The 21,770-nt window shown below is 37.2% G+C and overlaps 2 protein-coding genes across 2 annotated transcripts in view; one reads left to right on the forward strand and one right to left on the reverse strand.

Moving 5' to 3' along the window:
- Positions 1 to 1,334, reverse strand: part of LOC103970792 (THO complex subunit 2) — a 34,534-nt gene extending 33,200 nt beyond the window's left edge. The window contains exons 1-2 of the mRNA XM_009384712.3: positions 1,052 to 1,334; positions 819 to 944 (exon numbers count right to left, since the gene is read on the reverse strand). Of these exons, the coding sequence (XP_009382987.2) occupies positions 819 to 944; positions 1,052 to 1,186 (261 nt within the window). The 5' untranslated portion in view covers positions 1,187 to 1,334. The remainder of the gene's footprint in view (positions 1 to 818; positions 945 to 1,051) is intronic.
- Positions 1,335 to 18,854: 17,520 nt separating this feature from the next.
- Positions 18,855 to 20,336, forward strand: LOC103970793 (mitogen-activated protein kinase kinase 9-like). Its single transcript, XM_009384715.3, has one exon. It carries the CDS (start codon positions 18,940 to 18,942, stop codon positions 20,110 to 20,112), a length of 1,173 nt encoding a protein of 390 aa, XP_009382990.3. The 5' UTR covers positions 18,855 to 18,939; the 3' UTR covers positions 20,113 to 20,336.
- The last annotated feature ends 1,434 nt before the right edge of the window (positions 20,337 to 21,770 follow it).

The raw sequence follows: 21,770 nt of genomic DNA on the forward strand, positions 1-21,770 counted from the left end.
ACTACATATCAAAATCAAATCCTCAGACAAACCAATAACTAAAAAATTATTTACAGATGATGTCAAATACTATAATCAGCTTTATCCAATATAGGCCAAATGGATTTGCATTTTCATATGGCTAGGGTCATCACTTCGATACAAATGCACAGACCTAAACAAATCAAAATACAAAACGCATCCAGCAAAAAATATCTGTGGGTTGGGTAAATGTACAACCGAACCTTGTTGTAATGGTTACTGGTTTGTTAAAGAATTACAAACCAGACCTTAACTCGGTCTGTTTACCCAGTTCACATTTCAAACATACACAAAAGTTAGCTGCACACACAATATTCTTAATCTCAAGATTCTTCTAGACTTATATTGTAAGGCATAGACAGCCTTATCTCCTAAAATAGGAGAAACACTTCCTAACTTGCAACAAATATACCATCTTACAAACAATCACGAAGAAAAATCCAATTTACTTTGCTGTCAAAACCACCTGAAAGTTTCAAAAACCATTAAGAAAATAAAAAAAAAGGTATTGTCTTCACAGCTTCGGACAAGGTTAAAAAAAAAAAAGAAAGGAAATACAATGGCCTCAAAATTTGCCCTTTGCCCTAATGTCAAACTTAAGGAATTCAAGAATCATAAGCGAATGGCAGCACAAGTTGCCAAAAAAATACCTGAAATAAACTAACGAGGCAACATCCGAATTAATCAAACCTCTAGATTTCAAGAGTCATGGGCGAATAATTTGACAAAGGCCGCACAGGTTACCAATAGAAACCGAAAGAACACCAAAAGGCAAGATGGAAAAACGAGCAACTCACATCCTGTCCCATGTGAGCGACGATATCGGCCAAAATGGACCCCATATCCTCCCGCTGCGGCTCCTCAACGAACACAACCGAGTCCAGCGCCGGCCTGCACTTCTGGAACGGCAAATCCCCACGGACCTGCGACAGAATTCAACCAAGAAAGCAATAAAACAGGTCGGAGCTTTCGGCATCACCAGAGCACGGGAATCGATAGGGAAACCCTAGGAGGCTCAAGAAAGACGAACCATAGCCCAGCAGAGCTCGTAGAGGAATCGAGCCATGGGGACCGGATCCGCGACCTTGAAGCCGGCGTTGGAGCCCTTCCATTCCTGAAGGCATTCCTCGGTGACGTACTTGTTCTCCGACGACTGGGGCGACATCGAAGAGGTTGGGGGACGAGGGGAAGGGGAAGAGAGCGATGGGGTTTCAGGACGGAGGCAGGGTTCTCATCGAAGGCTAGGGTTTGCGACGGGTTTGGGGGACGGAGAGCAAGAGAGGGGCGATGACCAGACAAGGTTTGGCGTCGCGTCGCCGCCGTTATAAAGCCACATTTGTTCCGCTCGGGAACCACTCGGTACGTCGATGCCAAGTGTAAAGGCCCAGTTCTTATTGGGCCGACCTTTCCGGGATAGAAGTCCATTTAACAAGGAATAAGGACCGGCTCAATGATACAGACAGAAATGGGCCGTTCGATCCTGGTTCGCGAGAGATCTGATCATGAATCGGATCAAAGCCATGCACATCCCGAAGCGAGACACGAGTTAAGGAAAACCAATTACATTCGCGACGCATGCGATCATTGGGCTTGCTTAATCCAATGTACAATCAGATTCATCGTCTTTAATTTTTGATATAATTTTATTTTGGTAATATTGTATGAAATAAAATTTAAGCCGAGGACAAGATGTGAGTCCAACATAATCCTTTAATTTCTTTTTTATTTTAAAATTAAATCCGTTAATTCAATCGAAAATAGACTAACTATTCGATAATTTACTAATTGATATGTGAGACTCAATCCGATGGAAGTATTAGGTCAGTAAGCTTATTTAATCACGTTTATTTTCCCAAAAGAAAAGAGTCACTCCACAAGAATTCTAAATAATCGATCAGTTTTCCTTCTCATGCTGGAATTCAAACGACAAAAGAAGCGATGAAGCAGCCGAAAAGAATGTCGCAGACGCCACGATATATACATTAAGCACGGCTAGTAACAGTACAAATGTGACGTCGCAAATAATTTCAGCATGTGGCACGCGTTGTGTACGTACCTCGAGAGAGCCAGGTGGTGGGACTCGTGTGTTAAATGATTCCGTGCGCATGGCCAATGTCCTATGTCGTGAAGCTAATGGCATGTTTTTGTTACTGCCATGCTATATATATATATATATATATATATATATATATATATATATATATATATATATATATATATAACTTAATTGTAGAGTGTTAAATATAAAAAATCATAATTTTTTAAGTATATATATAATTTATGTTATGATTGATTAATATTTTGAGATTCTTACAACTAGTGTCAGACAAGAACAAGGAATCACAATATGAAAAAGAATCATCATGAAAAAAAATCCTAATAATTATGATTTAGTTCTTTTATAAATATATCATGTGTCTTTATGTTTTAACGAGATCTCAAAAAAGTGAGAAATAGCTCTTGAGAGTTTTTCTTTAGTATATCTAGAAAGGGTTAGAAAAAAAGTGTCATAGGAGGGATATACGAGAGGATTGTTCTTGAGTTGAAACAACTAAATGATATTGTAATTAATTTTATATTATGAAAATTTGATTTTCTCCGTAAGAGTTGTCGAATTATGCTAAACCTTATATTTACTTTCTAATATACTCTTTAGTTATCCATCTTTCCGGTTTCCTTTGGTTTTTGAGTTATTCTTTTGATTTTTAGTTTCTTTTGATACTGGAGCACAAAAGATTCAATAACCAGATATTTAACAAGGATGAGCAATGAAAATTAAAATAAGTTTAAATCAAAATATTTTCTCTTTAATAAATATAAAAATGGATAAAATACTTGTCAAGTGAGATATTGCTAAAATTAAGAAGCATTTTGAGATTTTTATAGCTATTGTTGGAAGATAATAAATCATAATATAAGAAAGAGTTTTCATAAAGAAACGTGAGATTTCTTTTAGTTTTGAAGTTTCCTTTTGAGTTCCTAACAAGTGGTGTCAGAACCATTGATAAGTATTTTGATATTTCTAGAGCTAGGACAAGAAATCATAATATGAGAAAGAATTCTCGTTGAGGAAAGATATCTTAATAATTAGAGTTTAATTTTGTTATGATCTAGTCGGTACTAAGAAGGGAGATGAATTAGTGTAGTAGAAAAAAATCATAGGTTTGAAATCCTACGTCCATAGAAATTAGTAAATTACACAAATAGAAATACAAACCGAGTTTTATAGAGGTTCGATCGTCGTGACCTACATCCACTCCACCGATTCCTCTTCCGTCGAGACCACCGGCAACCACTAACGATCTTCCTTTAATGGGTGAAGATTAACTATCCTTACAACTCGATTCTCCTTTAGATAGGTTCAGGAAAAAATATTTACAACCCCCCTTACTCCTCTCTCAAATAAAACTAATACTTTAAGCTTAATAGGAGTTCTCACAAGATTACAACAGCGTGTTTCTACTTTTTTGCTCTTAATTCTTGTGTTTGTTAACTACGGATGAGAGAGAGATATTTATAAGCCATAAGTGGATTCAAACTTAGAGCCTAAAAGAGTCTCATCCTCGATTTTCAGGGTCCTGGCGGTACTTCTTACTTACCTAGTATGGTGGTACCACCGCCTAGAAGACTGTGTCTGGGCAGTACCACCGCCTAGAAGACTATGTCTGGGTGGTACCACTGCCCAGACTGTCGGTACCATTGCCTAACACCATCTCGGAGATTGTGCCACGATGGTGCCACCTGTTGGGTCACTGTTTGGGCCCTTCACTTACCCAACACCGCCTAGACTTGGCCTAATTGAGTTGACCCAATTCCAACCCAATTATGTGCTAACTACGAATTTTAAGACATTTACTACATTAAATAAGTCCGTAAGTCTAGGTTTCTTCTGACGAACTTTCAACGATCTCTCGGTAATGTTCCAGCGGACTCCCGACAAGCTCCTAAACTTCACGACGATCTTCTTGGAGAGTTTCGATGAGCTTCTTTGGCAAGCTCCTAGACTTCTCGATCAATTCTGATATAACTTCCGACAAACTGTCATGAACGGTTGTCGCGCACCCGCAACAACTCTGTTGAACAAACCGTTCGTCGCTCTCATCTACATGTACAGCTGTTTGGCAACATATTTTGTCTTGGTTTTGAGTCATTTTGCTTCTAAAAATGTAAGTTCGAATAAGTTACGGCGCTACAGTGTGATCGCTCACAGAACGGAGCAAAACAGCTCTGTTTTCGTATGTCATGGGCTGTGTTCTACAGCCTGCTGTTATACGCAAAACGTCAGCCATCTCAGCACCCTAGAACCACTCGGGTGGCATAGGGCTAGATAGGGTTTCGGTATCGTGTCGGGCGTTAAACACTCTTTTGTAAGTTCGTACGTTACTTTAACGGGAACTTGTTGTCATGCCCGGCACCCGGTGAGCAGTTGTTTGTGGACTTACAGTTGTTCGTTTAACCTTATAAAGTCCCTGTTTTTCCCCCTCTCTCTCTCTTTTCTCTTGTGCAAGCAAGGTGCTCGCTGAATTGCTTATAAAGCTTCCCCTTTTCACGAGACGTCGGGACTTGTCTATCGCTTGTTATTCGAACTAATCAACTTTCTCTTTTTCAGGTCCTTTGGGACCTGCGAAAGATTGCAAATGGGCTGATCTTTGCGGACACAAATCGCAAGGGTGAAACGCGACTTAGGCAACGCAAGCTAAGTTCGTGTCTTTACCGCAATGGTGCCTCGCAGCTTAGGCAACGCAAGCTACGTTTGTGTCTTTGCCGCAAGAATACCTCACGCCTTAGGCAATTCCAGCTAAGGCCGTGATAGAACGTCCGGACTTCCGTCAAACTCTCGAACTCCCAATGAAATCTCATTTTTGACTCCGAAAATTTATTTTGCTTTATGCCTTACTATCATAGTTAATCCTGCACACTTAAAACCTACTTCGATCTAGACAATTATTATAAAGCTTGAACCGAATTTGTCCAACAGATCATAGGTTCATCAATGCTTCGTTCGATTCTTTGGCGCATCGTCCTCTCTTGCAGCCTATTGCCCAATCGGTCGGTTGACCTCCGCAACTCTGATTTTCTTAGCACAATTTCCGCTCTTCTTGGCCCGATGCCCAAATCCATGGCCCCAAGCCTTCTATCGATACGTCGACCGATCCTTCGGCTCGACGTCTAATCTTCTAACATGTTTTTCTTTGGCCCAACATGATTCTTCCTGCTTCAATTGTCTCTCCTTTTTCGAAGCTTCTTACGTCACTCAAAATGCATATCAAATCATAAACACTAACAATTAGTTTTATTATCAAAATCTGATATTCGACAATCTCCTCCTTTTTTATGATGACAACCAATTGATGATGAAGTTTAAACAAACTCTCGGAGTTTAAACAAACTCTCGGAGTTTAAACAAACTCCCCCTATCAATATGCCATATTGATAGAAACTTTAAAATCATAGTATTTCAACATTGCATGCAACATGAGTATTGAAATAACTAATTTATTACATCATTGCATGCATCATAAAATCATGCATAATCAAAATATCAATATATCATTCTATGCATGTTCATTATCATAACTTCTTCCCCTTTGTCATTAACAAAAAGGAGAAGTACATTTAGCAAGTTTCAAATCATTACATTATAAATATAATCTCAAGTTTTATCATCATGCAAACTAGCAATAATTTTGAGTTTTGCATATTTATAAATTTTACTAGACGTGCAAGTTAACATGTTTTGCTTCTTGAGATAGGCAAGATAACACTTTTGCTTTTCTTAAGACTGCAAGCTAGCAATTCTTGGTGATGTTCAAGATAACAAGTTCTACATTATATTAGAACATGTAAGCTAGCAAATTTATATCATTTTATAGTATGCAAGATATCAAATTTTACATATATGAAAGTTTGTAAAATTTCATATCTTTTGAGATGTGCAAGATAGACTATTTTTGTATCTTATTAAAATATGTAATTAACAAACATTGCTTCTCTTGAGATTTACAAGATAGCACTTCTTGCCTCTCTTTTAAGATGAGCAAGCTAGCAAGTTTGCTTCTTTTGCAATGTGCACGTTTCTAAATTTTACATCTTGAGCTTTCAATTTTTCTCCCCCTTTGTCATTGTCAAAAGAAGAGAAGAATATAATGTTGTAATTCTTTTCCCTTTACATCAATTTTCAAATCATGACAAAGTTAAAGTATCAATCTTTTTGAATATAGTTGTGCATCATTATAGTTTCAAATTAAAACATGCATAATTTTAAAACCTTTCATTTCATTCTTACTTCATGCATGATATCAAAAATAAATCAATCATCACTATGGGCATATTATATAGGATACTTATGCATTCATGATACATCATTTTGAGCATAACATTCATGATGCTAAGATATTAAAATTTTTAAGTATTTTTCACTTCATGCATGTTGGTACCAAACATTCATCATTTATTTTCCCCCGTTAGTCATAGGTAAAAAGAGGGGAATAACACAAAGGTACAAATATTCAAGTTATCATATATAAGATATCAAGAAAAAATTGGTTATGAGATATACTTCATGAATTCAAGGAATTAAAAAAAATCATATCATGAAGGATAAGATCATGCGAATACCAAAAGACATGATTCATATAGTAAATCTCCTCTTAAATAAAATACCAAGAAAAAAATCATAGGAGTATAAAGAATAGATCTTGATTAAAAAAAAAAACTCAAGTAATTTCAAGAAATCAAGATCATGATTTAGATAAAAACTCATTCAAATTCTAATCATCAAATCATCAAAATCATTTTCATAGTCCACGAGGTCCATAAGAATGATACAAATAGATTTATCAATCTCCCCTTTTAAAAACTAGATAAGGTAGGGATTGAGAAATTTTAAAGAAAAATATATATTTTTTTATTTCACACAAGCATGCCTTTGTCATTTATGCCAAATCAAAATATACATCATTTTTAAAACCAAAAAAGTAATTTTTATTACGATAAAAAATCGATAAGCCATAAATTGTAATAATCATCATGCATAATTTTGAAATATAAACTCATTAAGCATGATATCAAGCCTCGTAACATTTTTATTAAGACATCAAGCATGGTTTCATTGGACATAAAGCATTTTCAATCAACATCAGAAATCATCAAGATACATATTATTTCTTCTTAAAAACATATATAAGATTATCATTAGATTTAAATCTAACATTTTGTTCCTTTATCATAAAACATATAATTTTTATTTTTTTTAAATAAAAAGAAGCATGATATAATTTTTTTATATTTTATATTTTATATTTTATACTAATTAATTTAAAAACAACTCATGAAAAATCATTAAGTAATTTCAAAGTAAACTAAGGGGATTTTGATTACTTTGTCGTCGAAAGCCACTAAGGCATAGTTTGCCACCTCGCCTTTGTTGGTTTGCTATTTATCTTCGGATGAGCTTGATTCATCCCAAACCGCCTTAAATACTTTCGTCTTCTTTGACAACTTTTTTTTTAAGTTCAGTTTTGTTCTTTGATTATTATTTTAAGAATTTTTTAAGCTTTGTAGTCAAGAGTTCAAAGTTATTATCATCACTTGAGCTTTCGCTCGAATGGTCTTTATTTGTTCTAGGTGCCAAATCTTTTATGTTCTTTGGAAGATTATTCTCAAGCTCTTCATGGGCATTACAAGTCATCTCATAGGTCATTAATGACCCGATAAGTTCTTCAAGAGGGAAATTATTCAAATCCTTGACCTCTTGAATGACCGTTACTTTAGGGTCTAAACTCTTTAGAATGGATCTTAATATTTTATTAACGAGTTCATAATTCGAAAAACATTTGCCAAGTGCCTTTAAACTATTGACAACATCCATAAACCGGGTGTACATGTCTCCAATAGTCTCGCTTGGTTCCATTCGAAACAACTCAAAATCATACATCAAAATATTAACTTTAGAATCTCTAACCCCACTTGTACCTTTGTGTGTGATTTGGAGTATATGTCAAATGTCAAAAGTCATTTCACAAGTAGAAACTCGATTGAATTCATTTTTGTCTAAGGTGCAAAACAAGGAATTCATAGCCTTTGCATTTAAAGAGAGAGTCTTCTTCTCCAACTTATTCCAATATCGTTCATTGGAAGAGAAGATTTTTGAAAACCAAATTCGATTATATTCCATAAATCGAGATTCAACGAAAGCAAGAGGGCTTTTCTATCATTCGTTCTCCCTGTTAGGATCAGAGCGGCACTAAGTGGGGGGCGAGGGGGGAGGGGGGGGGGTGAATTAATGCAGCGGATTGAAACTCGTAAGTTTGAAAAAGATTTCATAAATACGTAGAGATTTCGATTCAACAATGAATGACTTGGTGAAAGTAGCTCGAGTAAAGTGAGAAGATAAAAACCGAAAGCTTACTGCTATATATATAATGGTTTAAGAAAGGTAAACACTCACACATTCAAGAAACATACTAATTTAAAGTGGTTTTGTCAAAATGACCTACGTCAATTTGCGAAGCCTTCTTCGATGAGGCTCCCAACTTTCACTACCAAATCACTTTGAAGGGGAAGGATAAATACCCCTTTTATAATATTTTACAAGTGGTTCACACTCTTACATATTTTCAAAGAGAAAGAGGGAGGTAAACACTTAAGCTATTGAAAACAAGACTTGCTAAAGACTTTGCTAAGACTTTATCTCAATCTCTAACTTCTCAAAGGTTGTGTTCTCTGTTGAGAATTGAGGGGTATTTATAGGCTCCAGGAGGATTCAAATTTGGGCTCCAAATTTGAATTACTTTTGGGTTCTGGCGGTGCCACCACCTGTCAGTGTCTGACACTGAAAGTGTACTGGCGGTACACCGCCGGACCTCTCGGGTGCTGGACGGTGCCACCGCCCAGTCCGACGGTACCACCGCCGGATTCTTCGGGTTCTGGGCGGTGCCACTGCCCAGTCCAGTGGAACCACCGCCTAGTCCTTTGGGTTCTGGGTAGTGCCACCGCTCAGTCTGACGGTTCCACCGCTTGACCTTACGGGTCACTGGTTGGGCTTCAGATTTGGCCCAAACCAAGTCATATTCGGGCCCATTTGGCCCCTAACCAAGATATAGGATTATTTCTTAATTCTAATCCTAATTACATGCAAACTACAAAGTTAAGACATAGTCCTAAGCAGATTTTATAACCGGCAACATCGAGTTTCCTTCCGGTGTGCTTTCCGACGATCATCCGGCGGACGTCCGTTACACCTTCAGATTTCTTTCGACGGACTTCTAGTAGGCTCCCGATCTTGTGACGAGTTCAGCGAGTAGCCGAACCTTCTAGGTGATCTCCGCAAACCTCCAACGATCTCTTCGGCGGACTTCCGAAAACTCCGATAAGTCCCTGATTTCCTCTTAGTTGATTCCGGCAGCATCTCCGACGAATCTTCAGACTCTCGAACACCCATCGAACTTGACTCCGGTAGACTTTCTTTATGTCGTCAAGCTATCGTAGTTAATCTTGCACATGTAAAACAAAACTTTAATCGAGACAATTAATCCTAAGCAATTAATCAAGTTGTCCGACATGTCATTTGTCCCTCGACGCTTCGTCTGATTCTTCGGTGCATCATCCTCTCTTGCGGCCTATTGCCCAATCGGTCAGTTGACTCTGTAACTCCGATATCCTTGGCGCAATACCCGCTCTTCTTGGCCTGATGCACGAATCCACAGTCTGAAGCCTTCTGTCGATACGTCAACTAATCCACCGGCCCAACGTCCAATCTTCTGACATGTTCCTCCAGCACAACATGATTTTCCTGCTATAATTGTCTCATCCTGATCGAAGCATCCTACGTCACTCAAAATGCAGATTAAAACAAACACATATTGATTGGTTTCATCATCAAAATCTGAGATTCAACAATCTCCCCTTTTTTGATGATGACAACCAATCGATGACGGAGTTAACCTTAACTCCCGAAGTTTAAACAAACTCTCCCTATCAATATACTATATTGATAGAACCTTGAATTCAAGCCGAATTCAAGTTATTGCAAATATTCATCATGCATAACATGATCATACTTCTCCCCCTTTATCATCAACAGAAAGGAGAAATGTCACTTTCTATCTGTTTGAGAGATATGAATTCAACTTATTGCATGAAAAACATAGTATTAAATTTTATCATCATGCAATCTAGCAATTAAAGATGTGCAAGTTTAGCATGTTTGCTTTTCTTGAGAGAGCAATTGTTTGCTTCTCTTTAGACTACAAGCTAGCAATTTTTACGATATGCAAGTTTTACTACATACAAGCTAGCAAAAATTTTGAAAGCAAATGCAAGATAGCATTTCTTGTGTGAGCTCATGATTCTTGCTTCCTATTGCAATGTGCAAATTGCAAGTTTTGCTTCTTGAGATAAGCAAGATAGCACATTTGTTTGAGATTACAAGATAGCATTTCTTGCTTTTAAGATGAGAAGCTAATAAGTTTCGCCCCTTTTTACGATGTGTAAGTTTGTAATTTTTTACTTCTCTTGTCTTGTGCAAGCTAGCTATCTCCCCCTTTGTCATTGTCAAAAAGAAGGAAAAACCCTTTACAATAATTATAACAAAGATAAGTATCAATCTTATTTGTGCATCATTATATTTTCAAATTAAAACATACACTATTTCAAAAACTTTATATTTCATTCATGCACGATATTGAATAAATCAATCAACTTTATAAGCACATGATACTAAAATTTTTAACTATTTATCAACATTTTGATCATGATACCAAACATTCATCATTTAGAGCATTCATGATACAAAACACTAAATCAACATTTATGATACATCATTTTAGCAATAATTCATAGCATTTTAAATCATGATTCACATCATAATTAAAAAGCATAAGTATTGCATGCATTATTACAAATCATAAATGTCTCATAATGGTATCAATTTTGTCAAACTATATCCTACCATGCATGTTCATAACTTTTCATTTGTATGCATCAAAATAATATCAAGAGTATTTTATGTATAATACAAAATCATTATTTATAATTACATCAATATTCTAATCATTATCTCAATCTACACATCATGATAACAATAAATTTGTACTATAGACAATCTCATGTTTTATCATTCAAGCTAGCGTATATTTTTATAATTAGCAAGCTAACAATTTCTTTTTTCTTTTATAACAGTGATTCAATCATATCAAGGCATTTGTATCATAGATACCAAGAAATCATATCATCAAAGATAAGACCATTTGAATACCAAAAGACATGATTTATTTCAACAGATCTCTTTTATTTTTATAAATATATAAAAAAATGTAGGAGATCAAATGTTATAGTATCTTGATTCTTGCATAAGAAGTCTTAAGTTATAAATTTTGAAAAATCAAGATAAGTCTTATTCAAATTCAAATCGTTAAATCAAAATCATTTTAAAGAGATTCATAAAAAGAAAAACATAGATAGATTTTTTAATCTCTCAATTCTTTATGAATCATAAAAATTATAATTCAAAAAAAAATCATGATTCATTTCAAAGAAGAAACATGGGTGCTCAAAGAATAAGATCTTGATTCACAATAAAATTTCATGTATCGAATATCGAGAAATCAAGATGATGATTCATAAAGAATATCACAAGTTACATTCAAGAGAAAAATCATCATTCATTTTTAAATCATTCAATTTATTAAATCAATATTTCTTAGGTACGCATGATATTGGTTTTAAATCTTCAACATATAACATGCATTAATTTAAAAATCGAAAGGAAAAGGGAAGAATTCAAAGGTACAAAGATTTCAACCATCTCATAAACAAACGAAGGATCAAGTCATGAATCCAAAATTCCATGAATCATTTCGACAAATCTCCTTTTAAATAATCAAAATGATCATCAAAGGAAATCTCATATTATTCTAAAAAATCAAGATCATGATTTTGATAAAACTCATTTCAAATTCAAATTATCAAAATCATTTTTATGGTTCACAAAATTCATAACATAAGTATATTCATGATTTCATTGAGATAGATTTCCCCCCTTTTTTTTAAGTGTTTCATTTTATATGATTGATTTCATGTTAACATGCTTTTCAAACATGCATCAACGTTTAGGATCAAAAAATGAATTTCGTCATAGAACCATCAAGACCAATAAATTACAAAAATAATTATATATTATTTTAAAATCTCATGCATAAAGTTATCAATCATGGTATCAAAATTTCAATATTTTCATTACAACATCAAGCATTATTAAGTATTCAATCATCCCATTTATGTCAAATCAAAACATGCATCAATTTTTTTTTAAACCGAAAAAGTTACTTTTAATATCATGAAAATCGATAATCTATAAATCATAAAAATCATTATGCATCATTTCAAAAGAAAACTCATTAAGCATGATCATTCTGCATTACTTCAAATCAAACATGATTTCATTTATTTTTAAAATATTTATCATGATAGGACATACAAGGCAAAGAAATCATTAAACATAAAGCATATTCATATTTCAATCAAAATAAAAAATCATCAAGATACACATTTTTTCTTCTTAAGAAAATATACATATGATCAAGATTTAAATCTAACGTTTTATTCTATAAACATAAAACATGCAATTTTCAAGAAAAATAATTATTTAAAAAAAAAAATGCATCACGAAAAACATCAAGTAATTTCAAAATAAATTAAGGGGGTTTCGATTACCTCATCGTTGAAAGCCGTTAAGGCGTAGTTTGCCATCTTGCTTTTTTTGATTTTCTCCTCGTCTTCGGAGGAGCTCAATTCATCCTAATTTTTATTTTTCTTGCGTTCAAAGCAAGTAGTTCCGTTCTTTTTACTTTTTAATTTTTGTTTCATTTGTAGTTTAAGTTCACCATCACTTGAGCTTATGCTCGAGTGGTCTTCGAATGTTCTATGTCCCAAATCCTTCATGTTCTTTGGAAGGTTGTTCTCGAGTTCCTTTTTTGCCATATTGTCCATTTCATAGGTCATTAGAGACCCAATAAGTTATTCGAGAGGAAATGTTTTAAGGTCCTTGCCCTCTTGAATGGTCATAACTTTTGGATCCCAACTCTTTGGAAGGGATCTTAAAATTTTAGTTACTAGTTCAAAGTTAGAAAAACATTTACTAAGAGCTTTGAGTCTATTGATGACATCCGTGAAACGGGTGTACATGTCTCCAATGAACTCACTTGGTTTTATCCGGAAAAGTTCGTAAGAATGCATAAGAATGTTGATTTTGGACTCTTTCACTCGGCTAGTGCCTTCATGAGTGACCTCAAGAGTTCTCCAAATATCAAAAGCCGAATCACAAATCGAAACGTGATTAATTCATTTTTGTCAAGTGCACAATATAAGACATTCATAGCCTTTGCATTTAAAGAAAACATCTTCTTCTCCAAATTATTCCAATGGTTCATTGGAAGAGAAGACATTTCAAATCCATTTTTGACTGTCCCATAAATTCAAATCCAAAAAAAGTAAGAAAACTCTCATTCGAGTTTTCCAATAAGTGTAGCTCGTCCTATTGAAAAAGGGAGGACGAATGAGCGTGTGCCCCTCTTGAAGGCCGTAAAGAGTTATTTCTCTTGGGTGTTAAACCAACTGAGAAATAACGAGGCTCTAATACTAATTGTTAGGATCAGAGCGGCACTAAGAGGGGGGGGAGGGCGAAGGGGTGAATTAGTGCAGCGGATTGAAACTCATAAGTTTGAAAACGATTTCGTAAATACGTAGAGATTTCGATTCTACAATGAATGACTTGGTGAAAGTAGCTCGAGTAAAGTGAGAAGATAAAAACCGAAAGCTTGCTGCTATGTAAATAATGGTTTAAAAAAGGTAAACACCCACACATTCAAGAAACACACTAATTTAAAGTGGTTCGGTCAAAATGACCTACATCCACTTGCGAAGTCTTTTTCGATGAGGCTCCCAACTTCTACTAGCAAATCACTTTGAAGGAGAAGGACAAATACCCCTCTTACAACCTTTTACAAGTGGTTCACACTCTTACAGTTTTTTAAAGAGAAAGAGGGAGTTGAACAATTAAGCTATTGAAAACAAGACTTGCTAAAGACTTTGCTAAGGCTTTATCTCAATCTTTAACTTCTCAAAAGTTATGTTCTCTGCTGAGAATTGAGGGGTATTTATAGGCCCCAAGAGGATTCAAATTTGAGCTCCAAATTTGAATTACGTTTGGGTTCCCGATGCTGGCGGTGCCACCGCCTGTCAATGTCTGACACTGACAGTGTACTGGCGGTGCCACCGCCTAGTCCGGTGGTACCACCGTCGGACCTCTCAGGTTCTGGGTGGTGCCATTGCCCAGTCCGATGATTCCACCGCCCGACCTTACGGGTCACCGGTTGGGCTTCAGTTATAGCCCAAACCAAATCATATTCGGGCCCATTTGGCCCATAACTAGGAAATATGATTATTTCTTAATCCTAAACTTAATTACATGCAAACTACGAAGTTACAACATAGTCCTAAGCATATTTTATAACCGGCAACGTCGAGTTTCCTTCCGACGAGCTTTCCGGCGATCATCCTTCGTACAATAAAAACCAATCTCGAAAATATAACTTCAAATCTTGTTTGTAAGTATAGTGAAAGCAAAGTAAGGAAGGCAGTTTGCAGTAAAGGTAAATTACACAAATAGAAAAGCAAACCAAGTTTTATAGTGGTTCGGTCATCGTGACCTACATCCACCTCACTGATTCCTCTTCCATCAAGGCCACCAGCATCCACTAACAATCTTTCTTCAATGGGCGAAGATCAACTACCCTTACAATTCGATTCCCCTTTTGACAGGTTTAAGAGAGAACATTTACAATCCCCCTTATTCATCTCTCAAACAAAACTAACACTTTGAGCTTAAGAGGAGTTTTCGCAAGATTACAATAGTGTTTTTCTACTTTTTTGCTCTTAATTCTTGTGTTTGTTAACCAAGGATGGGAGGGTATTTATAGGCCTCAAGTGGATTCAAACTTGGAGTCTAAAAGAATCTCATCCCTAATTTTCGGGGTCCTAGCAATACCATCGCTTGAAAGACTATATATGGGCGGTACCACCACCCAAACTAGTGGTACCACCGCTTGACACTACCACTGGGCGATACCACCGCCTGACACAGTCTCGGAGATTGTGCCATAACGATGTCACCCATTGGGTCATTGTTTAGGCCTTTCACTTAGCCCAACACAACTTAAACTTGACCCAATTGATCCATAATTGAGTTGACCTAATTCTGACCCAATTATATGATAATTATAAATTTTAAGACATTTCCTAAGCTAAATAAGTCCGTAAGTCTATGTTTCTTCCGACGATCTTCCGACGAACTTCCAACGATCTCTCGGCACACTTCACGACAATCTTCTTGGTGAGTTCCGATGAGCTTCTTTAGCAAGCTCCTAGACTTCTCGGTCAATTCTGGTAGAATTTTCGACGAACATTCGGATTTTCGACAAACTCTCGAATTCCTAACGAAATCTTGTTCTTGACTCCGGGACTTCATTTTGCTTTATACCTTGCTATCATAGTTAATCATGTACACTTAAAACCTACTTCGATCTAGATAATTATTACAAAACTTGAATCAAAGTTGCCCGACATGTCATTGGTTTTTCGACGCTTCGTCCGATTCTTCGGTGTATCGTCTTCTCTTGCGGCATATTGCCCAATCGGTTGGTTGACTTCCGTAACTCTGATTTCCTTGGCATAATTTCTGCTCTTCTTGGCCCGATGCCTGAATCTATGGTTTGAAGCCTTCTATCGATACGTTGATCAATCCTTTGGCTCGAGGTTCAATCTTCTGACATGTTTTTCTCCGGCCCAACATGATTATTCCTACTTCAATTGTCTCTTTTTGATCGAAGTTTTCTATGTCACGTAAATCAAATCATAAACACTATCAATTGGTTTCATCATTAAAATCCGAGATTCAACAATTTTTTCTATAAATATCTAACGTGTCATTTTTGTGAGGGGAAAGCAAAATGTAATGAACGTTTCTGGTTTCTCTGTATGGTCTATAAAGAGGTTATTCTATAGTAGCTTTAGATAGAACATGATAAATATATAAATTCTTTGAATTTATATAAGAGGATATATAATGAGATTGTGTTTGAGTAAGGAGAACTTAAAAAGTAATATCATTTATTTACCTTATCAATATAAACAAGAGTTATCGAATCACGATAATCTTATGCTAACTTTCTTGTATATTTTTAATTATTAATATATATAAAGTTTTGTATCCCTCTCAATAATTTCGACTAATAAGTTTTTTTTTTCTAAACACAAATTATAAGAAAACTAAAAGTAAAGAGCTTGAAATTATTATAATTTCGCATCTTTATAATGATAGATTTCAGATTCAAATCTAATGTTTTTAGCATCAAGACTTTATCTGAGCTTGTGTCGGAAAATAGACAAATTTGGTCAGAATTCCTATAAAAAATATATTGGAAGTATCTGCCACAAAGATCCATCTCCAACACGACGAGGGGATTTGAAAGATTTAAAATGTGCAGGTAATGATATCCAAAGACAATTCTCAAGAGATCTTTTATAATGAGTTTCGAAAACAAATAAAAAAAATACGTGTATTTAATTCGCACCACAGTTGCACGGAATTATTTATTTTTACTCAAATATGAAAAGTCAATCCAATGGTCATATGTTATAGACATGTCATATTAATTCTGTATGTTATAGTGCTGACAATGACATGACATTGGCTTACCGATTACGAATTTCTCAACACACATATCTCAGATTAGAAATTATCGATTCAGTATTCTTAGATGACATCAGAGTTCAGTATTCTTAGATGACATCAGAGTTCCAATGGCTATGTTGGGTCGTTGGAATTCTGATCATTTAAGATTAACCTTTGGCATTAGTCATCATCTAATTAAAACTTATTATTATATTTTTTTTATACTAACATATGAGTTTAATCGAGTAGATGTCTCTTTGTTTCATCATATTTAATTTATACTTATGATTTCTCTAAAGTTGATCGGACGATGAGATATAAAAAATGACTTTGTTTAGTCTGAGTGGATAAAAATCAATTACGCTCGAGGTGTTAAATTATATTTAAAATATAAAAATAGAGTTAAATAGTAACATCGAACTATTGAAATAGAATTAAGTTGGTAAACTAAATCTCTCGATCTATTGAGCTCCCATAATATGGTAAGGCTCCTTAAGTCGTGCAGAACAAGATTGACATCAGATTTCTCTGATTCGATTCCCTAATACATAAGTAAATGAAGTTTTCATTAATTTGAATTATGATAAAGGGGATATATATATATATATATATATGTTTGTTGATGTGACATATTCGATGCAACAATTTTTTTCTAATTGATCACGTATTGGTTCCGTGATCCGCAATTCCCACTCGTTTCTTTGCATCATCAGAAGTATCACGTTGTACAAAGCACATGCATTTGCCCTCAAAAGATGATTGGTGGGGCGTGCTATGGATATGCTCTGGTAAGATGCATGCGCACGTTAACATTGGAGCCCCCCATAACATTGGCTATCATATTTCTCATGAATTATCCGTAGTATATCGATATTTAAAGTTATTTATAAATTATTTTTAAATATTTTAATAATATTAAGATCCTTATACTTATGTCGATTTTATCTTATTTCAATTTATCATTGGATAAATATGATATTTTCATATTTTATTTTTATTTTTCATAAGTATAATTTTTTTAATAAAATTCTTAGAAATATAAAAATTAAGATATAAAAAAATAAAATAAATAATTATTAAAAAAATCTATAATTAGTCATCATATTTATATTATTCTGTGCCACTTTTTATACCAAATTAGTCTTAATTAAATCGATTATTTAAACATCAACTCGAACTCGACTCGAATCAAATAATTTATGATAGACAATTTAAACGCGTCCATATCATTATAAGCTCTACATCTGGCTTCCAAATTTATCCTCTGGGGGCCAGCGTGATGAGTCAGCTCGCCATACATGTCTGATCCACCCTCCTCGGTAACTGCGCCGCACACCGAGTCGCAGCGCATGAGCCCGATCTTTGGGGATCGGAGCACCGCAGGCATGTGGCGAAGGCTTGCACGTGGAGAACAACTGGTGGAGAACGGGTTGGGCTTCGGTGGCGTGTCCGTGGACTCCTCTCTTTTTGCCTATGTATGTATGTATGTATGTATATTCTTATTTATTCTGTATCGCAAGGATCAGGCACTTACAATGTTTTTATATTATATTACAGTGTTTTTATTATAATATAGTAACAAAAAATATTTTTAATAAAAATACTATTTTTTTTGTATTATGTTATGATGTTTTCCTAATATTATTGAAAACAAAACAATATAACGAAAGTGTAAAATATTGTAAATTTAATATTTTTTTATAAGTTTATATAAAATTATTATTATCATATTTTTATATTCGATTATAATTTTCTTTTAGTGTTACTAAAAATATTATAATCGGTTAGGTTCACTCTATGATCTGATTTTTAAATGTTAGGTAAAAAAGAATATTATTTGAAGTTTTTAAAAATAAGGGAAAAAAATCGCAAGAATAAAAGATTTTTCTGGAAATTCGTATGCAGTGATATAATATAATATAAAATAAAGGACTCCTCAGAAATAGAAGGGTCCCGCCATCGCGTAGAAGTACCACGTGCAAGTTCTTAGGTCGATTTGGTTCTGTGGGCATTACAAATACTACCAAAAGAAGAAACACATACCCTCACATTACTTGTATTATCACATCCCTCTCCACGTCTCGCTCACGGCTTCCAGCGCATCCGCTCACCGCCCACGTCACCTCAGATTCCCACGAGGAGTTAACGGGCCATTTGCTTTCGGTGATCTCAAGGACGGTGACCACATGCGCACGCACTCATCCTCTTCGCATATCACACTCGATCCTGATAAAAGACGCCATCCCTCGAACCTTCTCCTGTCGATACCATTTCGAGCTCCGACTTCCCTCTTCTCCATGGCCATCGTCCGTGAGCGAAGGCTCCCCCACCTCAACCTCACCCTCGAGATCCCCGACCCCGCTTCCGCCTCCGGGTGCGGCCTTCGATTTCCCCTTCCGCCGCCGCCGCCGACGACGACGATGATTCCGTGCTCCACGTCTTCTTCCTCGTCCGCCCCCGCCCCCGCCCCCGCCCCGTCGGCCGAGTTCCGGATCTCGGACTTCGAGAAGCTCCGGGTCCTCGGCCACGGCAACGGGGGCACCGTCTACAAGGTGCGTCACCGCCGCACCGCCGCCGTGTACGCCCTCAAGGTGGTGCACACGGATGCCGCCCTCCGCTGCCAGGTGTACCGCGAGGTCGACATCCTCCGCCGTGTGGCTGAATCCAACCACGTCGTCCGGTTCCACGCCGTCGTCCCCACCCCCTCCGGCGACGTTGCTCTCCTCCTCGAGCACATGGACGGCGGGTCCCTGGACGCCCTGCTCCGCCGCCGGCCGTTCCCGGAGCCCGCCGTCGCCGCTATCGCTCGCCAGGCCCTCCTCGGTCTGGCCGAGCTCCACTCCCGCAACATCGTCCACCGCGATATCAAGCCTGCCAACCTCCTCATCAACGCCGCCGGCGAGGTCAAGATCGCGGACTTCGGGGTGGGCAAGGTGCTCCGGCGGTCCCTCGACCCCTGTGACTCCTACGTGGGCACGTGCGCCTATATGAGCCCGGAGCGGTTCGACCCGGAGTCGCACGGCGGCGACTACGACCCCTACGCGGCCGACGTGTGGAGCCTGGGCCTGGCGGTGCTGGAGCTGCACCGAGGCCACTTCCCGCTGCTCCCGGAAGGGGCGCGCCCCGACTGGGCGACGCTGATGGTGGCGATCTGCTTCGGGGAGGCAGCGCGGGCGGTGACGGAGAGGGCGGCCTCGGGAGAGTTCCGGGGGTTCATCGAGTGCTGCCTGCAGAAGGAGAGCGGGAAGAGGTGGTCAGTGGCGGAGCTGCTGGGGCACCCCTTCGTGGCGGGGGCGGACGGGGCCGAGTCGGAGCGGGCGCTCCGGGACCTGCTGCGGGAGGACTCGGACGAGTCGTGACTCGCCCCCCCGGGGGGTTGTCGTTTCCTGTGTGCATAGTGGTGGACGGCTGCTCCTACTCCCCCAACTTCCGAGTTGCCCCACTTTGTCTTTTCCTCTATTAGTTACGCGATTTAGTTATGTTTAGGTTTACTTTAATGTGCGTTCGGTGGCGGAAGTGCGTTGTTGGCTCTGCAGTGAACTACGCTGGAGGTTAGTTTTGGATTAATAATGTTTCCATGTCATGCATCGGTTAACCAATTTCAGCTAACAAATCAGGACTTAGTTTATTAAGGTGATAGCAATGAGAGTGACGTTAATGGTTTATTAAGGAGGCAGCTAAGGGATATGATGAATCATCTAACGCTGATACCTGACCTTTCTTTACAAACCAACGAAGAACGTTCCCCCCCCCCCCCCCCCCCCCCCCCCCCTATCATTTTATCGTTTGTTGGGAGCGATCGAATTTATTCTCAATTCTGACTACCTTTCAAAGTCTCATTTCATGGGGTCAATTGATCTACGGGGGTCTCAATGTTGAACGATCGATGCACATTTCAAATTGTTAGAATTTTCCCGAACTTATAACTATGAAATTGTTAAATAAGATTCAAAGTAGACCCTAATACGTCAGAAAATCTCGTGACATCTGTTCATAACAAAAAATAAAGGATTATATACAAAAAAGAATAATCTAACGTTGCTGCAGATTCATTTGTTTCTTATTGTTTAGAACGACTTATCATCACAATTAACTTTGAATGCAGATTCATTTGTTCTGCAACCAACTTACGAAGAAGTTACTTTTACTTGGATCATAGACCCTTCTGGTGAAATGTTCTTCTGCAAAGTTGAACATGTATCTCATTATTATGGTGAATGATTCTTCCTTGACGAGCTAAAGTAGTTTCATACCATACTTGTGGGCTAAGTGACTTTCCTACCTCTTATGCCCTCCACAATATCCTTAAAAAACAAAAAGAAAAAAAATATTTCTATGATAAGCCCAAGGTAAACATCAATAATTGACAAGGTGAAAGAGATCTCCAACTTCTGTTTTAAAGGTTGAAGAGATGGAGAGATGTACTTATCTTGAAGAGATGGAGAAATGTACCTATCCATCACTGGTGGGTTCAAGACTCCAACAAAGTCGCCTCTTGGCTTTATCAATAAAAACTTTGTAGACTTTTCGACTGAAATCCAGCAGAATATGTCACCGGGTTTTAACCTCCGTGGCTTGCTTCCTCCTAGATTCCATTCCATGCAATCAATAATCATTATGGCTTTTCTGTGGTATCTGTATGTTCTAAAAAAGCTAGTCTTCAAGGTCAGTCAATAAACGGGAGGAAAATTCAATGCCAAACGAGCATGTGTACCTGATTTGATGAAGGATGCTGCAGCTTTTACACCCTCTTGAATCGAATCTGCGTTCAATTTAGTCAAGCTAGGATTGCCACAGTTCAGTATTCTAGATCTCAGAATGGTTAATTAAGTGGAAAAGTCCGCATCTCTTATTACAGCATGACGAAAGGACTTAAACAGTCAAATCACTTGCTCGCAGACAATATTCCGCAGCGAAAGTGTCATCTGCAAGTAGGTTGCTCTGCTTATCCTCTATCTATAAATGTTTGATATCGATATGCGTGTTGTGTTTATCCTCGTCAAAGCCACATACGAAA

This window comes from Musa acuminata, chromosome BXJ3-11 (assembly GCF_036884655.1).
Source record: "Musa acuminata AAA Group cultivar baxijiao chromosome BXJ3-11, Cavendish_Baxijiao_AAA, whole genome shotgun sequence".
In the NCBI taxonomy this organism is placed as follows: domain Eukaryota; kingdom Viridiplantae; phylum Streptophyta; class Magnoliopsida; order Zingiberales; family Musaceae; genus Musa; species Musa acuminata.

Excerpts from the sequence above, each read along its gene's own strand:
- LOC103970793 (XM_009384715.3), top strand. The coding sequence starts at position 18,940 with ATGCGCACGCACTCATCCTCTTCGCATATCACACTCGATCCTGATAAA.